Source organism: Kryptolebias marmoratus, linkage group LG16 (assembly GCF_001649575.2).
Source record: "Kryptolebias marmoratus isolate JLee-2015 linkage group LG16, ASM164957v2, whole genome shotgun sequence".
NCBI classification, from domain to species: domain Eukaryota; kingdom Metazoa; phylum Chordata; class Actinopteri; order Cyprinodontiformes; family Rivulidae; genus Kryptolebias; species Kryptolebias marmoratus.
Genome location: NC_051445.1, coordinates 25,654,539 through 25,676,393, shown reverse-complemented (window position 1 = coordinate 25,676,393; position 21,855 = coordinate 25,654,539). Strand labels below are relative to the sequence as shown.

The 21,855-nt window shown below is 38.7% G+C and overlaps 2 protein-coding genes across 3 annotated transcripts in view; one reads left to right on the top strand and one right to left on the bottom strand.

Annotated features, from left to right (window-relative positions):
- The window catches only part of spag1b (sperm associated antigen 1b), a 25,457-nt gene extending 8,751 nt beyond the window's left edge, over positions 1-16,706 (bottom strand). Inside the window, exons 1-14 of the mRNA XM_017413270.3 lie at positions 16,590-16,706; positions 13,550-13,703; positions 10,437-10,596; positions 10,202-10,324; positions 10,051-10,121; positions 9,763-9,875; positions 9,571-9,676; positions 8,682-8,812; positions 8,431-8,537; positions 6,766-6,901; positions 5,333-5,782; positions 2,908-3,007; positions 2,099-2,251; positions 441-598 (exon numbers count right to left, since the gene is read on the bottom strand). Of these exons, the coding sequence (XP_017268759.1) occupies positions 441-598; positions 2,099-2,251; positions 2,908-3,007; positions 5,333-5,782; positions 6,766-6,901; positions 8,431-8,537; positions 8,682-8,812; positions 9,571-9,676; positions 9,763-9,875; positions 10,051-10,121; positions 10,202-10,324; positions 10,437-10,596; positions 13,550-13,698 (1,957 nt within the window). The 5' untranslated portion in view covers positions 13,699-13,703; positions 16,590-16,706. The remainder of the gene's footprint in view (positions 1-440; positions 599-2,098; positions 2,252-2,907; positions 3,008-5,332; positions 5,783-6,765; positions 6,902-8,430; positions 8,538-8,681; positions 8,813-9,570; positions 9,677-9,762; positions 9,876-10,050; positions 10,122-10,201; positions 10,325-10,436; positions 10,597-13,549; positions 13,704-16,589) is intronic.
- The window catches only part of fbxo43 (F-box protein 43), an 8,139-nt gene continuing 2,968 nt past the window's right edge, over positions 16,685-21,855 (top strand). Inside the window, exons 1-3 of one of the 2 annotated variants that reach the window (XM_017413139.3) lie at positions 16,685-16,728; positions 19,230-20,052; positions 21,076-21,807. In XM_017413139.3, the coding sequence (XP_017268628.1) occupies positions 19,274-20,052; positions 21,076-21,807 (1,511 nt within the window). In that variant the 5' untranslated portion in view covers positions 16,685-16,728; positions 19,230-19,273. Of the gene's footprint in view, positions 16,824-19,229; positions 20,053-21,075; positions 21,808-21,855 lie in introns of both variants that reach the window. The other variant, XM_025005260.2, reaches the window with a different exon arrangement.

The following is a 21,855-nucleotide window of genomic DNA, read 5'->3' as shown; positions in this document are numbered from 1 at the left end:
AGAGCCGCTGCTGTTGTTCTCTCAACTCTACACACTTCAGCCTGCTGTGTCCGTTTTCGTTTTCATATGCTACTTTTAGTTTTTAGCTACTGTTCGGCTCGTTTTAGCTTCACAGTTCAGTTTCAGCAAGGTCCTTCTGCACTCTGCATTCACGCTGCATTTGTTTCTGCGATGCAAATGTTTCTGTTTATCTTTTAGGTGCTTGCTTTGCATGTAAAGTTCCAAACTAATGATAAGGAACGCAAAACTAGAAAGTGCCACTTCTTTAATCAGTTTTTTTCTTAAATGACCTAAAAACAAAATTGTGACAAACTTACGTCATGAAAAAGCCAAAACAAACATGACTCCCCTAACACTAGTTTAAGAACATTTACAGCACAAAATGAATTGAATACGTGTCCTTTTCAGTCAGGTAAGTGTAATAACTCGTTGACACGAACCTGCATCCCTGGCAGCCTTTTCTTTTCGGGCCTGCAGGGCCTCTGCGCTGGGTGGCTCCTCTCTGCGGTGCTGCTGAGCCGACAAAGGCACCAGGGGAATCTCTGGAAGGTTCTCTCTCCACTCTGGGCCGTCCTGCTCGATCAGCAGCCGGGTGATCCTGAAGGACACCGATTATGGGTTAAAGAAAAAAGGCTGAACTTTTCAGGTTTATCTGCAGTGTGTCTCGTTGACATCCTCTATGATAGTGTGGGGAAATGTTTCTGATGGAAACATCTAAAAAAACCTTTGAAGACATTTTGAATGATGCCAGTTTAGCTGCTTCTGTAATCATTTTGTAATAAGTTAAGAAAATTGCCTACATTTTGATATATGAACTGTATAAGAAGTGTAAAGAAAACATAGAAAAAGTGTAAAAGCTGCTGCCAGTGGCTCGTTGTGGTCACCACGGCAACTGCACACACCTGTGTCTGTCACTCCCCGACTGCCAAGTTAATGAGAGGCAGACAGAACTGCAGACTGAAATGTAAGCCTCACACAAACAGTGTGAAAACTAAAAGTCAGATCTTAAAAAAATCTTGAACTGTGAGCAGCTGAAGACTTTGATAGTCATGTAATTTTTTCTGTTTTTATAATGTTTAAATGTAGGAGATATGACAAGTTAAAAGGAACCTTCACTTCAGTTTTGAAGACAATTGTCAGGAAAGGGGGAGTTGGTCGAACCCAATATGCAGGCAGACACAGAGGAACTCAAAGTAAAACTAATTTATTTACAAAAAGGAACAAAACATATCACTGATGTGGCAGCAACAGAAAACTAAATAACAAAAAATACTACTAAATCCCAGGGATGCAAAGACACGAGGGCGAGGCACAAGGAAAACCAGAGAGCACATGGAAGTGAAAATGAACCAGTGAGTAAGTGAGGAGAATGACCGGGTCTTAAAGGCGGAGGATCCAAATAATCTCAACATTTTTAGCAGTTTTAAACAATGGGAGGAGGCAAGATGATTTGTTCATTTTTACCAATATCGATGATTGGCACCCTTAAATAAAATGTATAAACCAAACATTCCTTTATTTTTTTTAATGATCTTTTTCATGCTTTTATTTTTAGTTAAGTCCTTGTATCTCACCATCCTCTGAATGAGTTTATCTTTTTCACTTGTTCCTCTGCTGCAGAAACCTTTTTAGGCCTCACACTTTGACCTTTAAATGGCCTCAAAGAATACGCTGCACATCAGACCAAGATATGAAAGGTTTTGAACTAAAAGTACTGTAGAAAAAAAAGCCCAGTAAGTGTCTGTTGCACAAGAGTTAACAAACATGCAGCCTAACAGTTATAATTAGCTGCTAGTTAAGTCTGCAAGTCACTAAAAGAACTTTTTTTGATTTAGTCCTCTGAAAATGCTACAATACAATATCTATACTAAATAAAAAGTGGAAATAATGCAACACCCAGTAGAAAGAGTATTAAAAGTTTCTTTGTCAATAAACTTCTTATTTTGACATGTTTTGTTTTCTTTAACACCTTTTTTTAATCAGAAGAGCTGGTATGAGCACCATAATGTCTAAATTCTGACTGACTGTGATCAGGAATAGTAAAACGCCTCCTCTGGGTTTGCAGCCTCTCAGCAGGAGTAAAAGTGGAAGCTGATACCTGTTGACACTGTCATGTGCCGCCTGCACGCTGATGTCGATCTGCAGGACGGTCTTGTAATCCACGTAGGCCTTTCGGTAGCGCTCCAGGGACTCATAAGCCATAGCCCGACGCAGGAGTGGCTTTAGGGAGAATGGCTGCAGCTCCAGGGCTCTGGTGAGTATAAATAGATAGAATTAGACAAGTACAAAGGATCAAGTCTGCTGCGTCTGAGATAGAAGTAAGAGGAGCTTGGGTTTGGACACCTAAATTTAGAGTCACTTTATGTGTATAGGCTTTTTTAGGAGTGTCTACATTAACCTATAAATATCTAAATCTAATGTTGTTACACAAAATTTCTGTATTTTATTTTTAAGCCAACACACTGAGGATTTTAGGATTTTTAAATTGAAATGTCCCTCATTTATCCTGAATCTGTTGCTGATAAAAAGCCCAGACCCTGTGCAGGCTCATCAGAGACTGATGTTCAGTGAATGACCAGAGGCTGAACTATGATTCAATTTAACATGTCAGCTCGCTCTGTTGAGCTGAAGGTCGGAGTTTTAGGAATCACAGCGGAGGATGTGTTTGAGCCTTGTTAGATCACCATGGTAACAGAACATGAACTCAGGTTAGCTCACCATGGTAACAGAACCTGACCTCAGGTTAGCTCACCATGGTAACAGAACCTGAACTCAGGTTAGCTCACCATGGTAACAGAGGAGCAAAACATAATTCACTCAGAATTTTATTATCTATCTTTTAAGCCACATCAAACCGACGTTTACCTTTACTGATGTGTAAAGTTAAGAATATAAACTCCCTCTTACCTCGTGCAGTCCTGTATGCAGTCTTGACTATTGCCATCTTTCAGGTAACACGCTGCTCTATTAGAATACAGAATACATAGGTCCTCTGGACTATCAATCCCTGCAAAGAGAGTTTGTTTTAATAAGAATAGCTCATGTTTAATTTACCACAAACACACACACACAAGTACATCCCAGCTTGAATAAATGTAGCTTTAAAAGGTCTAAATGTGTTATTATGAATCTTTTTATTTCATTTCCTTGTTCTACACTTGTCCAACAGGAATTCCACTGCTTTCAGCACTTTCACAGGCTGAGAAAATATGTCTGCATGTTACTGACAGCAGCATTCTTCACTAAATACAATCAGTTTAGCATGCCAGCTCGTCAGATTAAATCGCATTATGGATGGCAACAGTACTGTGGTGGAACAGCAATAAGGTTAAAGTGAACAGTAGATAATCTACAATATGTCTGAGTGTCTTTGTACAGGGTTCCTACTCAGTCTTTTGTTTTTAAAATTTAATACTTTTCCAGGATCAGATTTTGAAATTTCTTTTGTCAAATTTTGAGCCATTTGTGACAACAAAGTGTCTGTGGTGCAGTTTCATTATCTGTATTCTTATGTGAAATTATTAAATGTGGTTAGGGTTGTTTCCTCAAAAAAATCCACATTTTTTTCTTTGACTTTAAAATAGACCTTGTGAGAATAAACAACTACCTACTGCTGTAAAGTCTGTAAAGTATGTATTTTCTCCATAAATACTCAACTTTTGAGAAAATATAAATGCAAAATGGAAATGTGACTCAGAGTGTATGCCGACTCTTAGAAATATAGATTTTGATTTTCTAGAAAATACCATCGGTAATAGTTTGGAAACACTAATGCTTTTCCATATTCTGATTTCTTTTTTCCATACTTATCCATACATTGAAAATATAAGTGCAGGAGTGGTTCCTAGAGTTTCTAAAACTAGAATGAGCTTTCAGTTATCAGGTTCCTCTGTTGTGGAAGCAGCTTTCAGTTTCTGTCTGTGAGGCTGACACTCTGTCTACTTTAGACTTTCCTTTTTGTCCAATCCTATAGTTAGGGTTGGCTTTTCCTGAGCTATCCCTTAGTTATGCTGCTAAAGGCTTAGACTGATGCAGGACAAACATAGAAACTACACCTGGACCAGTCCTTCTGTGTTTGTGTCTCTTTCCTGTCCTCTCAACCCTCAGCCAGTCGAGGCGGCCGCTCATCCTGAACCTGGTTAAAAGGGAGTCGTTCTTTTCCGCTGTTGCAAATTTTCTACTCACGATGGGGCGCTGTGACGGAGCAGGGATTCAACACAATCTGCTGGCTTCATTAAATAAATAACTTTTACTAAATATCGTTTCATAAGGCATCATATGTGAGTGTGTTGTATAATATTTGGAATGAACTGACTATAAATGAATCAAAATCTGGATTTGTTTTGTACTGAATTGAATTTGATTTGCATTTGTTTGTTTTTTCTTGTACAGTGCCCTGAAATGACTTCTGTTAGGAATTAAAATGAAAATTTTCATACTTTTCAAGACTGTGTAGGAAACCTGTTTGTAGAAATATGTCTTTTTAAAGTGTTCACAAAAATGATTATTTATTTTTTCATCTGAGGCAGTTTGCATTACATAGTCTTTCCTACTGTCTGAAAAATGTGTGAACCATTTAAAATTTTTTGTCCACAATTGTAGTGAGTATTTCTGGCGGTCTACAAAGTTTGATGGTGGATGAGCAGCAGTTCCTCTTACGTCTTGTAAGAACTGAAGCTGCAGTCCTACAGATTCAGTTTCATAATGTGTGGTTAGAGGTCATGTGACTTGGACAGACCAGAGCTGAGCAGCTTAGCATCAGGCTAATACAGAAACACTCCCTACCTTTTAGAACAGCCTCACTGTGACGCAGTGCCCGGGGAACTGAGTCAACGCACCACGAGAGGCTGGAAGGGCTGTTCTTGAAATAGCTCAGTTTAAAGATTGTTGCTCTCTGGTGTGGACTACATTGATGTTTGATCATTTTAGATCAATATTAAAGGTAACTTGGATGTTTTGTTTCTGTTTGAATGATTCTGCAGCGTGAAGGGACATGAAGTGAACAGAAGCTCCAGCAAACTGCCTGAAGGCTCATGACCTTTGATTTTACAGCTACAGCGGCCAGTCAAAGTCTCAATAGCACTGATAATTACACACAATGTTTAATCAGTTATAACGATAAAAAGGCAGGTGAAGAAACATTAGCCAAATGAGTTATAAGTTCTTATCACTGCCTGTTCTTGACTGAGTCATGTCAACTTTAATATTAAATGAGAATGTATCAGCGGTGAACAGTTAAATTCATTTTTAGATCTGTTCACACTGCGTACACTCCCAACAATCTCAGATCAGAACAGAAAGAAAGCTGCTAACAGCGAGGACTCCTCCTTACCTGAGTCTGTGTATCCCTGAATGGCCTGCGAGTATTTCTCCAGCGCATCGGCAAACTGTCCATTTTTAAACAGCAGGTTCCCTTCGTTCTTTAGCCGTGACAAATGTGGTGGCAGGGCTCCGCATGGAGCATCAAGATTGACAGTTTCTTCTGTTCTCCCCCCTCCTGTACTCTTACTGTTCTGATCAGCCGGCACGGAAGCTGCCGATGCCCTCTGGTTGGAACCGTTGGCCACCTTTTCCTTTGACTCCTGTGGGACTTTATACTTGTCTGAGCTGCCCACTTTGCTCTTCCAGTGTCCATGTTGGTGGGAGTTGCTGGACTCACTGTGTGGACCCCCGTCCCCTCTGGTGTGGGGCTTTTTTTGAGTGTTGCCCATGTCTCCCCTTTCGGCAGGAGCAGCAGAGCTCTCCTCCCCTCCCACAGGCTGGCTGGGTTGAACCGGACAAGCTGGAAAGGAGAGGGAGGGAGAGGTGAGGCAGAAGGGAGAAAAGGAGGAAGCACACCGTCAGGAAGGAGTCAGTGATTACGTCACAGTTGGGGGTGGGGGAAGGCGGACACTCTACGCTTCAAAGAGGTAGTTCCAGGAAGTACTGAATTACAAAACTGCCTGATGGGGGAGGGGATTACCCACATGCCCATTATATCACATCACCCAAAGAGACAAGAGGAATTTCCTCTATTTATAGCACAGCACACTGATGTTTAAAGCCAGAGCCTGTCTGCTATGAGGATAGCTCCCTCAGACGGTCTGCCCAAATCATAGTAGCCAGGCAACTATAGAAGAAAGTCAAGCTTGGACGGAAAGTTTGGACGTTGTGTAAAATATAAATAAGAACAAACTGCAATCATTTGCAAATCTCAGAAACTCATATTTTATTCGCAGTGGAACAACGTAAACAGATCAAATGTTGAAACTAGGAAATTGTACCTTTTTTAAAAAAAATTAGAGGTAATTTTGAACTTTATGGCAATAGGATGTATGTCTACAACTGATTAGCTTTTAGGGTCAACCTGATTCAAAAAGACTGCCATAGCTAAATGACCTTAAAAGACACAAAAGTGGCTATAAATCAGCCTCTTTTACAGATACCAACCTAAAATTTGGCAAGGTAATAGCTAAGACTGATTCCAACACATATTCTAAATGCTAACTAATAGCGCTCAGATCTGTGTTTTTGACACACATTATTATTTTGTCAAAATTTTGCCATCAACAATTTGGAGTCAGCTCTGTTGGTAAAATGTTTCATGAACCATTGGACAGACTGAATACATTGTTCTCACAAAATTTGAAATTATGTTTTTTAAAAATATATTACTATTGTTATTATTTGAAAACACACATGAAATTATAAAAACCTAATCACGCCTTTAGTCTCTGTGTGTGAATCAAAGATCAAAATACTCATTTTATGAGGTTACAGTCTCACCGGTCCGTTGTGCTCGCTTCTCTTTAAAACTGTTGCTGTCTTCTTCTTCAACTTCCTGGATGAGGACTTTTTTGGCCTTTCGCTCCTGCTCTGGTTGACATTCTGACATCTTCTTCTCAATTTCAGACAGAAGTTGCTAAAACAACAAATCCTTTAGATGTTAGAATTTGTCAGTAGAAGGAACCGAACTGATTCCTGCAAGTCAATAGAAACCAGGTTTGGTACCCTGACCACCCACAGACAGCCCCTGTCAGAAATGATGGAATCACCACTCTTGGAGGATGTTCTTTCAATCGTTTAATTTTTGTATAAAAAAATAAATCACAGACATGCCACATTTTTCAAAATTCCAACTTTCTGGCATTAAAAAACAATTTAAAACAAGAAAGAAATATAATCGTTGCAGTCAGTCACCGTTGCTTTTTTAGATAAATAAGGAACAAGAAAAAAATGGAATCATTCAATTCTGAGGAAAAAAAATTAAGAAATCACTGTAATTTGCAGTTCTAAAACAAACACAGATTAAATCTGCTCCAACACCAGAGATATCAGCTGAAACAAAGCGGAGGATTAGAAAACTTCTTCATGAAGGTAAATCATCACAGAATGTTAAAAAGATGTTGGTTGTTTCCACTCAGATGGGTCTGAAATCTGGACCAAGTACAAACAAAATGGCAGGTTGTAAAATGAAGCATTCTGGTAGACTGAGGAACAAATCAAAGCATCAAGATAGAAAACTTAAAGCAAAATGTCTTAAAAACAGAAAACGCAAACAAACCAAATGAGAAACAAGTGGAGTCAATGTCTGTGACCGAACTGTAAGAAATCACCTGAAATCACCTGGTTTTCAAACAGAAAGGACAAATGAAAGCCATCATTAACACCCAAACAGAAGTGTATGAAGATGACTGCATGAATAAAACATGTAAGCTTCCAGTCATTGTTGATTTGGGCCTGCATGTCAGGTAAAGACACGAGGAGACGGCAGTCATTACATCTTTAAGAAATGTCAAAGTCTTCATTGTAATTTTAGACACTTTGGAAAGGATGTTTGGTGATGATGACTCCATGTTTCAGGATGATGATGTATCTTTCCACAGGACAAAGGATATGAAACCTTTCCTTCAACAAAGTCATATAATGTCACTGGCATGGACTGCAAATAGTCTGAATATCAATCCAGCTGAAAATTTCTGGTGGAAACTGAAGAAAACGGTCAATGACAAGAGTCCAACCTCAAAGCTGATCTGGGAACAGCAATAAGAGACAGTTGGAGGCAGACTGATGAAGAGTACTGTTTGTCATTAGTTAGGTTCATCCTCAGAGAGCTCCGGCTGTTAGAAAAGCCAGAGGTGGTGCAACAAAGTACTGAAGGTGCAGTGTTTTTATCACAAGCACTTGTTATAAATAAAGCAACTGTGACTGACTACAAGACTTATATTTCCTTCTTTTTTATTGTTTCTTAAAGCCGGAAGGTTGGAATTAAAAAAAAATGATAGTTTTGTGGCATGTCTGTGTTTTATTTTTTATTATTTTCTACAAAATTAAACAATTGAAATAACATCCTCCAAGAGTGGTGATTATATACTGTGCATTGTAAAAGGCGTACAAATACAATGACACCTAGTGGACAAAAGGTGACTTTTTATTCCTTCTGTTACCTACAGTGGCTGCAGTATTGTGCGGCTCTTCCCTCAGCACCATCCTGAGGTCTTCAGAGGCCATTTGGAAATTGCCCATATGATTATAAACAGTAGCACGACGTAGCAGAGCTAATAATAAAAAAACAAACATTATATAGTCACATATATACTGTTTTGACTAAAGTCCAGACTCCAGACCTGTAAACTTATTCAAATTGCTAGAAGATGAAAATAACATTGTAGTAATAAAAAATCTTGGCAAAAAGAAAGCACCTTTTTTATTGCCTGGTTGTAACTCGAGCACTTGCTGACAGTCTCTCATGGCATTGTGCCAGTGCTTCAGGTTGATCTCTGCCTGAGCTCTGTTGTTGTACGCACTCACAGTGGGGGAAACTGAAAGGCTTCTGTAACGGAATAAAAGAGCATTTATTTTTTATTGCAATACAGCTAATACAAGACCACTTACAGTAACATTCAGTTAACAAAAATAAAATCAAACCTCAATAAGTTAAAGGCCTATCATATCACCTGCTACGTTTCATGCTCGAGATTTAAATTAAAACCATCTGACACTGAAAAGAAATGAAGGTATAGCTGTTTTATAGCCGACTACAACTATCAAATTATAGCTATAGCCCATTATCTGTAAAATTGTTAATCAATTATAAGTTTACACCCAATGATTGATTTATGAAAAGCTCGTTAAATTCTGTGGTTCATGAGTTATTTTGTGAACAGACAGCGTTCTCACCACTAATTAAAGCCAAATTTTTAAGCAAAAACAAAAATGTGTAATGTGTGGTGATTAGAGCAGGTGCTGGGAATGATGCTGAGCTATTAACAAACAATTTTAGCCTAATATCTGTAAAACTGACTGAATTATAGCCAATTTTGTGTTTACTAAGGTCAGTTGGCTGTGGCCGCCTACTTGAATCGTTTTGACTCTGTACATGTTCATCCAATAATTACATTTTGAGAGTTTCGTTAAAATCCGTCCACTGAGTTGTGATATATTTCGCTAATGCTACAGACAATCAAACACACAGGCACAAGCAAAAACATTATTGCCCTTTTGCCTTCAGGCGATAAACATGGCTGTCTACTTGGTGACCTTTAGAAGGGAACATGTTTTGCAATAAATAAGTAAGTTAGAGAGTCAAACCTGGAGTAGTATGCAACCGCTTCTTCGTAGTCCTGTGCTCTAAAAGCTTCATTGCCTTTGTCCTTTTCACGATTTGCTAGAAGGAGCTTCTCCTGCTGTGACAGCACTGGACACACACCCAACAACTTCAGCATGTTTCTCATTTTGCACTTACTGTAAACCACACATGTACTGTGGTGCAGAGTTCATTACACGAGGAATCCACTTCTGTCTTGATTTTAGGATGTCCTGTGTTTAGAACGGCTGGTGGATCATTTTTTAGCACATTCCCATCTATTCTGTCACATTCTTTGTCCACGTCATACCTGAAAATACAGAAATATGGGTGACGAAATGTCTCTTGCCAAACAATAGCCTCTTTCAGCATCTGCTGTTTAACTATGGATCACTGTAATGAAAGAGGCTTAGCTCAGAAAGTAGAAACCTACAGCCGCTCTAACTGTGTCTTGTCTCTTCTCAACATCTTAAAGAACCACTTACTTGTCCCATTCTCGATAATCCCGGGGAAGAGTGTGTTTTGATGAGTTCTGTCTTTCTTTTGAGGCTGAACTCTGCATTAGCAAAACAATTTTATTTAGTGTCTGTCTTGAATGACTCAATTTACATGTTCATTTACAGTACATAAGATCACCTCACGGAGTTGGACACAACGATTGGAACCCCTTACTGGTGGTATTTTTATTTTCACTGTGTCACCCAGCATTGACTCCTGTTTCATTAAAGTTTCAGTTTTTTTCGTTTCTTCCTCCCATGTCTGTAAAAACACAAAAAGTGTTCAATATGTAAAGTGTTTATGACCTCAAAAAAACTGCCACAACACAAAGCACAGACAAATGATTTAAAAATAAAAGGAAACTCACACATACCTTTAACTCATCAATGATTTGGCTCCATTCATCTGTAGAGAAGCTGGAGGCTGTGGCTACAGGGTTTACCTTCCTGAGAGATCTGCTCCTCGGGTTCAGCTTCTCCAAGTGACTCTCACAGAACGTAATCAGATGAGGGTAAATGCCTTCCTTACCAGACCTAACACAAAATAAAGCTGTATTTTATAAGAGTCCAAGTTCACTATTGTCTCTAGCTAGATTTTATATTCGACTGTCCAACCCTTATTTCCTTAATAAGCTTTGAGTGTAGATCTTAAAACAAGCATCTAGAGTGCTGGAAAGAAAACAGTGCTTCATTAACTTGGATGAATTTTATTGAACCTAAAGAGAAAGCCTGCTAACATACACTCACCGGTCACTTTATTAGGTACACCTGTCCAACTGTTCATTAATGCAAATGTCGAATCAACCAATCACAGGGCAGCAACTCAATGCATTTAGGCATGTAGACATGGCCAAGAAGATCTGCTGCAGGTCAAACCGAGCATCAGAATGGGGAAGAAAGGTGATTTAAGTGACTTTGAACGTGGCATGGTGGTTGGTGCCAAATGGGCTGGTCTGAGTATTTCAGAAACTGCTGATCTTCTGGGATTTTCATGTACAACCATCTCTAGGGTTTAAAGAGAATGGTCCGAAAAGAGAAAATATCCAGTGAGCATCAGTTCTGTGGGTGCAAATGCCTTGTTGATGCCAGAGGTCAGAGGAGAAGGTCCAGACTGGTTTGAGCTGATAGAACGGCAACAGTAACTCAAATAACCACTCGTTACACCTGAGGTATGAAGAACAGCATCTCTGACCCACAACACGTCGATCCTTGAGGCGGATGGGCTACAGCAGCAGAAGACCACACCAGGTGTCACTCCTGTCAGCTAAGAACAGGAAACTGAGGCAACAATTCACACAGGCTCACCAAAATTGGACAATAGAAGATTGGAAAAAAACGTTGCCTGGTCTGATGAGTCTTGATTTCTGCTGCGACATTCAGATGGTAGGGTCAGAATTTGGTGTCAACAACATGAAAGCATGGATCCATCCTGCCTTGTACCAACGGTTCAGGCTGGTGGTGGTGGTGCAATGGTGTGGGGGATATTTTCCTGGCACACTTTGGGCCCATTAGTACCAACTGAGTATCGTGTCAACACCACAGCCTACCTGAGTATTGCTGACCATGTCCATCCCTTTATGACCACAGTGTACTTCTGATGGCCTCTTCCAGCAGGATAACGTGCTATGTCATAAAGCACGAATCATCTCAGACTGGTTTCTTGAACAAGACAATGAGTTCACTGTACTTGAATGGCCTCCACAGTCACCAGATCTCAATCCAATAGAGCACCTCTGGGATGTGGTGGAACAGGAGATTCCCATCATGGATATGCAGCCGACAAATCTGCAGCAACTGCGTGATGCTATCATGTAAATATGTACCAGACTCTCTGAGGAATGTTTCCAGTACCTTGTTGAAACTATGCCACGAAGGATTAAGGCAGTTCTAAAAGCCAAAAGTGGATCCAACCCGGTACTAGCAAGGTGTACCTAATAAAGTGGCCGGTGAGGGTACAAGACAGCTCTTCACAAAACTAGGCTGACACCCTGTCTATCTTTAAGACTAGGCTTAAGATGTTAATTTTTGATAAATCCTATAGTTAGGGTTGGCTTGGGTTTCCTGAGCTATCCCTTAGTTATGCTGCTCAAGGCTTAAACTGCTGGAGGACAAACTGACCACATTTCCCCACTCTGCTGCTGTCTTTATGTTCTCTACTTTCCACTTTTTGTATTTGTAATTATTTTTATCATTAAAATGTGTTTTTCTTTGTCTTTCTTCCCTATAGAAACCTGGACCAATCCTTCTAACGGCCGCTCGTCCTGAGACTGGTTCTGGTTCTGCTGGAGGTTTCTTCCCGGTAAGGGAGTCGTTTTTTCCATGGATTGCAACAAAGTGAAGATTCAACACAAACTGCTGGCTTCCTCAGACAAGTAATGTATTGTATGTATGTGATTGTCTTGTATTATAAAAACAAATTTAAATAACTGTACCTGGATTTGAATCTGACTTGAATGGACTTGTTGTTTTTGTTGTACAGTGCCCTGGAATGACTTTTGTTGTGAATGGATGCTGCATAAATAAACTGAACTAAAATGAATTAATGTGTTCTTATTGCCTGCTGGCAGGTGGTAATAAATTATACTGTAAGTTATTTACACACTGTTGCTTCTGCAGCCACACATTAACATTGGAATAACATATGAAAGCAATTTGGCACATCTAAAGAATCAACAGCAAAGTGCTGATTTTTAATAAACATCTGTTGTCTTTTTAAAAATGGATATTGTTTTGGGCCTTGTTAAAATGGTCCATGAGCTGCTTCTGACCCTCAGGATATACGTGAACTAATCCTTGCTGCCTTTAACCTGTAATTAAAATTTTACTAATAGTTTTTAAAGCTTTACGCTTTCATCCTCTTATAAACCTGATTTAATTCCCTAATAACACTAATATTTTGGCATGACACCAAAAGTTATTGAACTTTTCTGGCCAGGCCACACAGATCTTTAACTTCCTTTCTGCCTTTCCTGATAACTAAGGGAGGGAAACATCTTATTTTTTAACATTCAGTTTTCTCATATGGCTTTTGTTGGTATTTGTTATAATTTATGAACAAATTTTCTGCTTTAAATGTTAATTTTTTTAAAATCCTAACATATTTGTTATAGTCAAGCTTCTCCACATTTTCCATTATAAAACAGCACAGTTTCCTAGACTCAAATTTTCAACAAATTCTGTTTGAATCTTTTCTGGTGTTAAAATATCTTTAAACTTCCTGTGAATGTTTATACAGTGGTGCTTTTACTATTGTATACTTATAGTAAAAATATATAGTAAAAGAAAATCCTTTGCAGGTTTAAACGTTGCAAACTGTATTTGTAACATAAGTCTATTAATGTGCAGATATTTAGCCAGTGGTTCTGGTTCTGGAACCATAAACAATGCGTTAAGTTTTTAGAGGTCTCTCATCAAGATGTTTAATTTAGACTTTCAGTCACCCAAAGTTTCATCAATAAAAAACTGGTTTTCATGGACTTATATTTACCTGAGTACTCCCAATATCCTCTCCATGTATTTTACATCTTTGCATTTTTCAATGTAATCATAGTCCAGGTGCTCCACAGGAACCGTCCCACAGGAGTCAGAGGTCGGGCCTTGAAGAACGTCTGAACCCGTCTCTGTGCCTGAACTCATCGCGCCTGAGTGATCATGAAGAAAATGCCAGAGAATTAACATTTGCTGAAAACATTGCAGGGTGAATGCTGAGTGCTGAATGACTGCTGAAATGTGCTGAAGAAGCTGAAACTGAGTTGATAAAGCTAAAAGAAGAAGAACAGTGGCTAAAAGTAGCAAGTTGCTAGCTAAAGGTGTCACAAGGCTAGCTAAAAGATAAAAATAGCAAGATTTGCTAAATGTGTCTAAAGAATAGCTAAAAGTTTCAAATTGTCAGTTAAAAGCTAAAATAGCAAGAGGCTAGCTAAAGGTCAAAAGTAGAAAAAGCTAACTAAATACTAAAAGTATCAAATTGCCAGCTAAAATCTCCAAGTATCAGTAAAATAGCTGAAACTATAAAAATAAAAGGCTAACTTAATACTAAAAGTAGCTAAAGACCTGCTAAAGGTCTGGTAGAAGCTAAACATAGCTAAAAGCTATCTAAAAGATAAAAGTATAAAAATGCCAGCTATATTACCAGCTTAGCAAAAGGCTAAGTCTTTTGTAAGTAAAAACACTAGTTAAAAGCTATAAGTATCAAAAAGGGGGCAGGTAGAAGTTAAAAATAACAAAAGGCTAAATAAAAGCCAAGTAACCAAATGCCAGCTAAAAGTAGCTAAAGGGTAACAGTAGCAGAAGGTTAGCTAGAAGCTAAACATAGCCAAAAGCTAAAAGTAGCAGAATGGCAGCAAAAAATTAAAAGTAGCATAAGAAAACAAAAATCAAGCAAGTAGACTGAAGCAGATTCATAGACGTGTATTTTGATGTGAGCAGATTATAAAGAGAATATTTGTGAATTGAGGGGATCTCATGTTTGTAAATAAAATTAACTTTTTTGAAAAGCAGACAAGTTACTATTGTGGCTGAAATCTGGACATGATGAACCATCTTCCTGCAACTATGGAAGATCATGCCCATGTGGCCCAGATGTCATCTGTAGAGATGAACTAAGTCGATCCTTCAGCTGATGATGTCATCAGCCAGGTACTGACCCCCTGCCGACCTGCTGAGACTGCTTATACAAATATGCAGTTTCAGGGTCTGACCCCAAGCCAGTCTGCTGCAAATATGAATTCTGGGCTTAACTATTCTTATAAACACTGGATGGGAAGAATGTATTATTATGTGGGCCCATGAATCCTCCTCTGCACAGCTTGGTCTTTCCTGCAAGGGGGGAGGTCATAAATCCTGGGGTCCAGCAGTTCCAACAAGTGAGAGACAAAGACTGGAGGTGAAGTGGCCTTGGGGAAGATAAGAGACTGAAGGGGAGGGAATCATAGGGAAGCATAAAAAAGGTCTTTCTGTGTGTCTGTCACTTTTTCTTTTTGTGTAATCATGAACAGATTATATAAATCACATGCAGAGAAGGGTCTTCCTGGGGACTCCGAGCTCAGTCAGGGTACTTGAATTATTCTGGGCCCTGTTCACACAAAGCTGGTTTTAAGAGCAACCGGAACATTTTTGCTGCGATTCGGCCATTTGTGTACACGACAGCAGCAATCCAATTCTCTGACCCCAAAACTTTTTGGACCCAGGTCTCAGAGTGGAAGATTTTGGAGACGCCTGGCAGAGGTGTGACATCACACGTGCACATCTTGGACTGCTGCAATCAACATTTTTTTCTGCACGATAACAGAGTAGTGTTTGAGTCACTCACTATTTTCAGTGTGTAGCAGCAACCTCACTGTCGGTCCAAACAAATGTTCATGTATTCACCATTTTGGATGTTTTCATGCATGGAAACTACAGCGGGTTCGACAGGCACAGGATTACAGTGTAAAGATGTAAAAAATCTCTAATGTTTACAGGGCCCTAGCCACAGTTGTGTTTTTTTGTTTTTACTTTTAGTTACAGGACAAAGTAATATGTAAACCTGTAACTTATACTTCACATTTTATATATATATATATTTTTTTTATTTGGCCACAGGTGTACAACTTTCAAAGAGATTCCTGGGTTAATTTCTGCGTCCTTGGTAAGTCATTTCTCAATTTTACTCTGCTGGTTCTTGAGCTGGAGATAGGCACCAGCTCCCCGTGACCCGGAAAGGAGAAGTGAGTAAAGAAAATGAATAGATGGATGGATAGATGGTTGGTTCTTTAGCTGTTTGTAACAAAAGGCCACAAGCTGAGGTGAATCCTCAAAGACTCAGAGAGGAGAGACAGGAACGCTTGGAAATCACTGGAGATGGATGGCCTCGAAAAGTGGTCTGCGTCCTCACGGGGACCCCAAACCATCTCTTGGCTATAAACCAAATATTCACAGATTTCAGGCCTCATCCCAAATAGACTGGTTTGTTACTTAAAATCCTACTTGTCTGGTAAACTTTTAGGTTTTCATGGTAATTTGATGCTTGTTTGCTGAACTGATGGTTAGGAAGGAGAAAATGGGCTTAGATCTCCTAGAAATAGTTAGATCAATGACAGATGAAGTAGCTGGTTGATTTTGGTCAGTAGTAAATGCTGATTAAAGAGGTCTAAACACCAAAAGTCACACAGCACCAAGAGCTGGACGTTTTTTATATATGGATATGTAGTTAGATTGCAACAAACATCCGATAAAATAAAATAAAATAAAATAAAATAAAATAAAATAAAATAAAATAAAATAAAATAAAATAAAATAAAATAAAATCCTAGAAAACTGAATCAGCACTCACACAATAGTTTTACAACTACATAAGGGGAGCTTGTGCAACTTTTCCAGCTTGTAAACAGCCCTCCATCGCCCCACAACAATGAAATACGGCGTTATTTGTTGGAGGTTCAGGGACCAGAGCGTGTTCCCGCACACTCAGTGACTGTCTTTGCTAATTAACCTATCATTAATTTACAGAAAAGCAGCAAATATTCGAGTCAAATGAGCTACTTTACCTGCTTTCGACGGACGGAACAATCGTTCGCAACTTGTTGCTATGGTAACCACGGACGGAAAGGCCAGGAGAGCTGGAGCGGAAGCAGCACGTGACACACAGTCCACACGGGGCTCCAAATTTGAAAACGGTGTTCGCAGGTGAGCATGTAAACTGGCACGAGACGCGAGAGCGGAGGGTGTGTGAGCTGAGGCCTGGAGCCCAGCACCTTTGTAGCAGCCGAGCTCACCTTAAGGCAAGTTTCAAATGTTAGGTAGGCGTGTTTGTTGAGGAGCTACACGCTTCTTTTGTTGGAATATTTTATTTTAACTCGCCTGTAGACCAGAACTTCACACAGGTGTTTTCGAGTCCTGCTAATTTTGTTCCCAAAGAGTCCACGGCAGTCGAGGCCCTTTGTTGGTGTTATGTTAAATATATATATTTGTATTTAGCATATATTTTTTTGGTCAAAACATGGTTTGTTTACCAGCAAAGCAGGCGGTAGTCAGTTGCTGGTTTTGGCGGTAACAGGTCTCTTTATAGCGGTATGACGCAGAGCACGAGACAGGGGATTTAAATCCACAGCACGCGCTCTCACAGCGACCCAGCTGACCCAGTTTGTGTCAAACAGCTGCTCAGCTGTAGTCTTTATATTTAAATATATATATTTAATGGATTTTGTAGAGAGCCACAAAATCCACTAAACTCCTAAAATAAACACAATCAATATATTTTCATGTGTATGCTACATATATAGTTTTAAAAAATAATAATTTCTGTTTTTAAGTGTAAATCAGTAAATCAGATCAAATGAACAAATCCATTTATATCGCTCCCAGAACTTTACCTCAAACTCACCCACAAAAAATAAAATAGAAAAATAAATAGAAAATAATAATAAAAGGGAACCCAAAACATGGTTACAGAAACAAATCTTCTTAAAAACATTGGTACTAGTAATAATATATAAAACTACAACAACAGTAGTAAATTGTACCCTCTTTGTTGCTGTCAGAGGAACAAACATGCTTTAAAAAAAAAAAAAAAAGTTTTAACCAAGGATGGGGGACTCAGATTAACATAAGAGTTCAAGGGCTGCCAGTAACTACAACATTCATCAGTGACTCTTTTCAAGCTTTAAAAAGACTTTATCACAAAGTCATGATGTTGATGGAGGCAGCTTTTCTTTCATTCAAAGTATTCTTCATCGTGCTAATAAAAAAGTCATCAACCGTCTCAAAAATATACATTTTTGGAGAAAGTTTTTATTTTTTTGTCCCAGGAAATCAGAAAATATTTTAAAATGTTTTTTCCAATCTCTCGGTTGCAGACATGACCAAAAAACAAGTAAGATAAAAAGATGGTGTGAAACACTTGTCACAGATGTCAGTTAAATCTAGTTATTTTTTTTTACCAAGTTTAGATTTAATATAATAAGCTATATTCACTATTTTAAATTGCATCTCTTTAAATTTTGCACAAGATGAAAACAACTTAACCAACTGCAACATTTTAAGCCACTGTTCATCATAAAGGAGAAAATGTTTTCCAAAGAAAATTGTATTTCTATACAAGAAAACTTCACCACCTTGTTCAGAACTAAGCAGACCTATTTGAGTCCTTTCCATATTTGTGAGAAATAATAAAATATGTAGCCAACTTACAGGTTATTAAAGCAATAAATAGCAGCCTAAGGTCATATAAAGAATGACATCACTTGGTGATTTGTTTATCCTTTTTTATCACAAAACCTTTATTAACTTTATGATTAAAGTGTCAGTCTTTTATTAAAGTGAGTGTTTCTAGTGGTGAAGTTTTGTTTCTAGTTTTCACAGTCTTATAGAAATAACTTGCTGTATGTTTCTGCAACGCTATATTTAGATATATTCAAACTTAGTATCTCCACTTCATGTGTTCAACTAATTTCTACACTTAAAGCAACTGGACCCAAGTATGTTGAGAAATGTAATTTTTTTCAGTGGAAGCTGTTTCCATGATGCATTTAAAATTATTGAACCTAACAATAAACACAACCTACTTGTATAATTGGTGCCATTCTACTTCAGAAAATCTTTTGCAGATGTTGCAAATATTTGGACAGAAAACTTGCTAAAAGTCCCCTTTCTTGTTGTCAATTTTAATCTAAACATTACCCTAATACAATAGTTGCCAAACTTTTCTGCTTTTACCCAAAGTAAAAGTTGCAGAGACTCATCACCATGACTATATTGCTGAAGTATAATCATAGCTAATAAGCTACAAGAGCTTCAATTATATGCATTTATGACCATTATTATTATTATTATTATTTGTAACAGTTAAGGCTAAATATGTGATTGACAATTAATTTTACAGTTTCTGTGGTTTTTCCCAAGAACTCATATTTGGTGTTTTCTGACCACGATCCTAATTAGGGAACCCCTACTCTAGCACATGTCGTTTTTAGTTACAAGGTGCTGCAAAGATCCACATGTAGTTGCAGACCCCTGTTCTCAACCCTGGCTCCTCTCTTTATGAAATGAGTCTAACACCTTAGATATAAAACTTGACACCCAAATTTTGAGCTAACTTTTACTAAACCAAATCCAAAAATTATAACCTAACCGGTTGTTGCTGCTCTGGTCTTTTTAAATGTCAATATTCCTGTTTTTGTCATCTTCAGGTCATCTGAAATCTGGAGCTCTGTAGTTACACCGGAGGAAGATAATGGAGTGCACAACTAAGTCTAGTGTCCACCTGCGTAGCTATAAAGCCAAGCCAAGTTACGATGGCTGCAGTGACAGTGGTTACTCAGGTTTGTTTCAGAGCCCACGGAGCATCATGGGGGTGGACTCCTGTAGATCGACGTCTCCAGCAGAATTCAGTGAAACTCCTAAAGAGAACCTTAAACTTACTGCCACTCCTAAAGAGAGAGCCAGAGAAACAAACAGACTTTTGCGCACAGACTCCAGGGAAGTACCACTGTCGTCTGCTGTTAGTTGGTGTGAAACTCCAAGAGTACAAAAAAGAAATGCTCCACTGCGACACAGACTTGTCTTCTGCAAACCCACTACAGTCAGCGGTACACAGTCACCTTCTACCACAAAAACTGAATCCACCCTTAGTGTCAGGCCTGAACACTGGCTCAGTGCATCGTTTGACTCTTTAGACCTTATGACTGTCGAGGCGTCAAACACTTTAAAACTGGACCAGGATTTGTCTCTTTCTGTCAGGAAACGTCAACTCTTCACACAAGTGAGGACCTCCACTCTAGAAGATGGAAACCCCAACATTTGTAACCTCTCCTCTTTTGAAAGAAGTGTTTCCCTCACAGAGACAGAATTCAATGATGGCGTTTCAGACTCTGATCATCTTGATGCAAATGCTCCAGGGTTTGACAAGCTGCTGCCTGGTGTACCGTCAGAAAGCAGCGACACAAATATCCTGTGTGACGGTGCGAGTGGTTTCTGCACACCAACGTTGGCACAAACGCCCAAATACATCAGGTAAATATGAGGTTCTTTATACCTTTAAGCTTTTCTCTGAACCTTTTAGTTTCAGCTATAAAGCAAAGGTAACAGGTCACAAGTATTAAATGGCAAAAATTTAACTTTATCAGTGAAAATTAAACTATAAAATAAGAGGATATTCACATATTACTAACTTTGACAATAACAGAAAGAAAGCAAGAAAAATGAAAATACTGCACCATAGATAAAATTATTTTCTTTTACTAAATCTTGATATTCATATGAGGAACTTTTTTCTTTTAATGTCTCCTACCAAATACTATAACTATTTGATTTATTTGATTGATAAGGCTTTATTTTGAACATGTTAATGCAATAAAAGAAGTAAAACAAAAAGTAAAAATGGTGTGTGGATGACATGTTCAAAAAGGAGAAGGAAGAAGCATAAGCTTATTTAGTCCCACTTCTCTACCTTTTAGAAACTGTCCCTTTACTTCCTTTTTATCCTGTCCTATCATAAGTCCTTTCAGTTGCAACATATTTGGTTTTAACACCAGTGACACGTCAAGAAATATACAAATTTACTGACACATACACACCTGAGTACATGTACATTAGGGCTGCACAGAATATTGAGAATTTATGGTCATTGCAGTAAATATATTTCTGGTGTCAATACATTTTAGCTCTAAAGTATGAAGTTTAGTCATCTTTTAACAGAAAAAGCAGTTGGATTTGGTATCTTTCAGTTTAATACAATTTTTTTGGCAGTTCTAAAAATTACAAACCAGATAGTGTGTTACCATTTTAGGAAAAACAAAAAAATCTAATTTTTCCAATAAAGCTGTTTCTGCACAAAGAGTTAAAGTTAGATTGACTGTGTCCAGTCTAACAAAGCCCTTTTCTAATACAAAAATCATTAAAACTTCACCTTTTTTAATGTTTCTAGGAGGCTTAGGAATTTTCCCATTCAACTTTCTGTATTTGTTACATATTTTTTGAACTGGTATGATGAATTAAATGTTTTTACATTCCCCTTTCCTCATTTCTTTGAAACAGATCAGTGTCTGAGGACAGCGGGTTCAGTTCCCTGACACTTGATAAATCCCAAGACTCCTCGGTGGACCATGATGGCTCCTTCCAGGAGCTGCTGGTTTCTGCTTCCAGAGGAAACAGCGAAACCCCAAATCTCTCAGTTACTAAACGGCGCTCCCGTTTGCAGCGTCAGCACAGACTTTCTACTCTTAAAGAAGGTGGCTCTCAGTCTGAAGAAAATCCAGTGGAAAAACAGCCCTTTAAGTACTGTGGCCCTTGTAAAGAAGATGAGGTTTTTGCTGATGATTCTACTCCTTGCAGTGCACAATCTCCTAAATGTTTTAACAGTGCGACCTCTGTAAAACATGACTATGGTACTCCTCTTGGAGCCACTACATCCAGACCAGAAAACTCAACGCCTACCTGTGCAGGTTCCTTTACTCCTACTATCACTCCTCTCAGGACAACCCCGGTCAACCTGTCTTTGACTCCAGCCTTGCAATTGGTTCATACCATGTGCCAACACAAAGTCCAGATGTTTTCTGGTCAGAGTCCAAGCATGAAAGAAGAGTTGAAGACAACAGTGGTCCTGGCCAAGACGCCGCTCGCCTTCAGGACCACTATGCCATTGATGGGGCTGATCGGCAGGAAGATGGGCCTGGGGAAGCTGGATGTCCTCACAGAGCTGAAGAAGAGGAATCTCAGGCACATCCTGGCTATTATATTCAGCATGCTGAGCTCTGAGTGTCTCTACAGGTGATGAATTCAAATAACCTCTTTATCACTTCAAAGTTAAGTTTTATT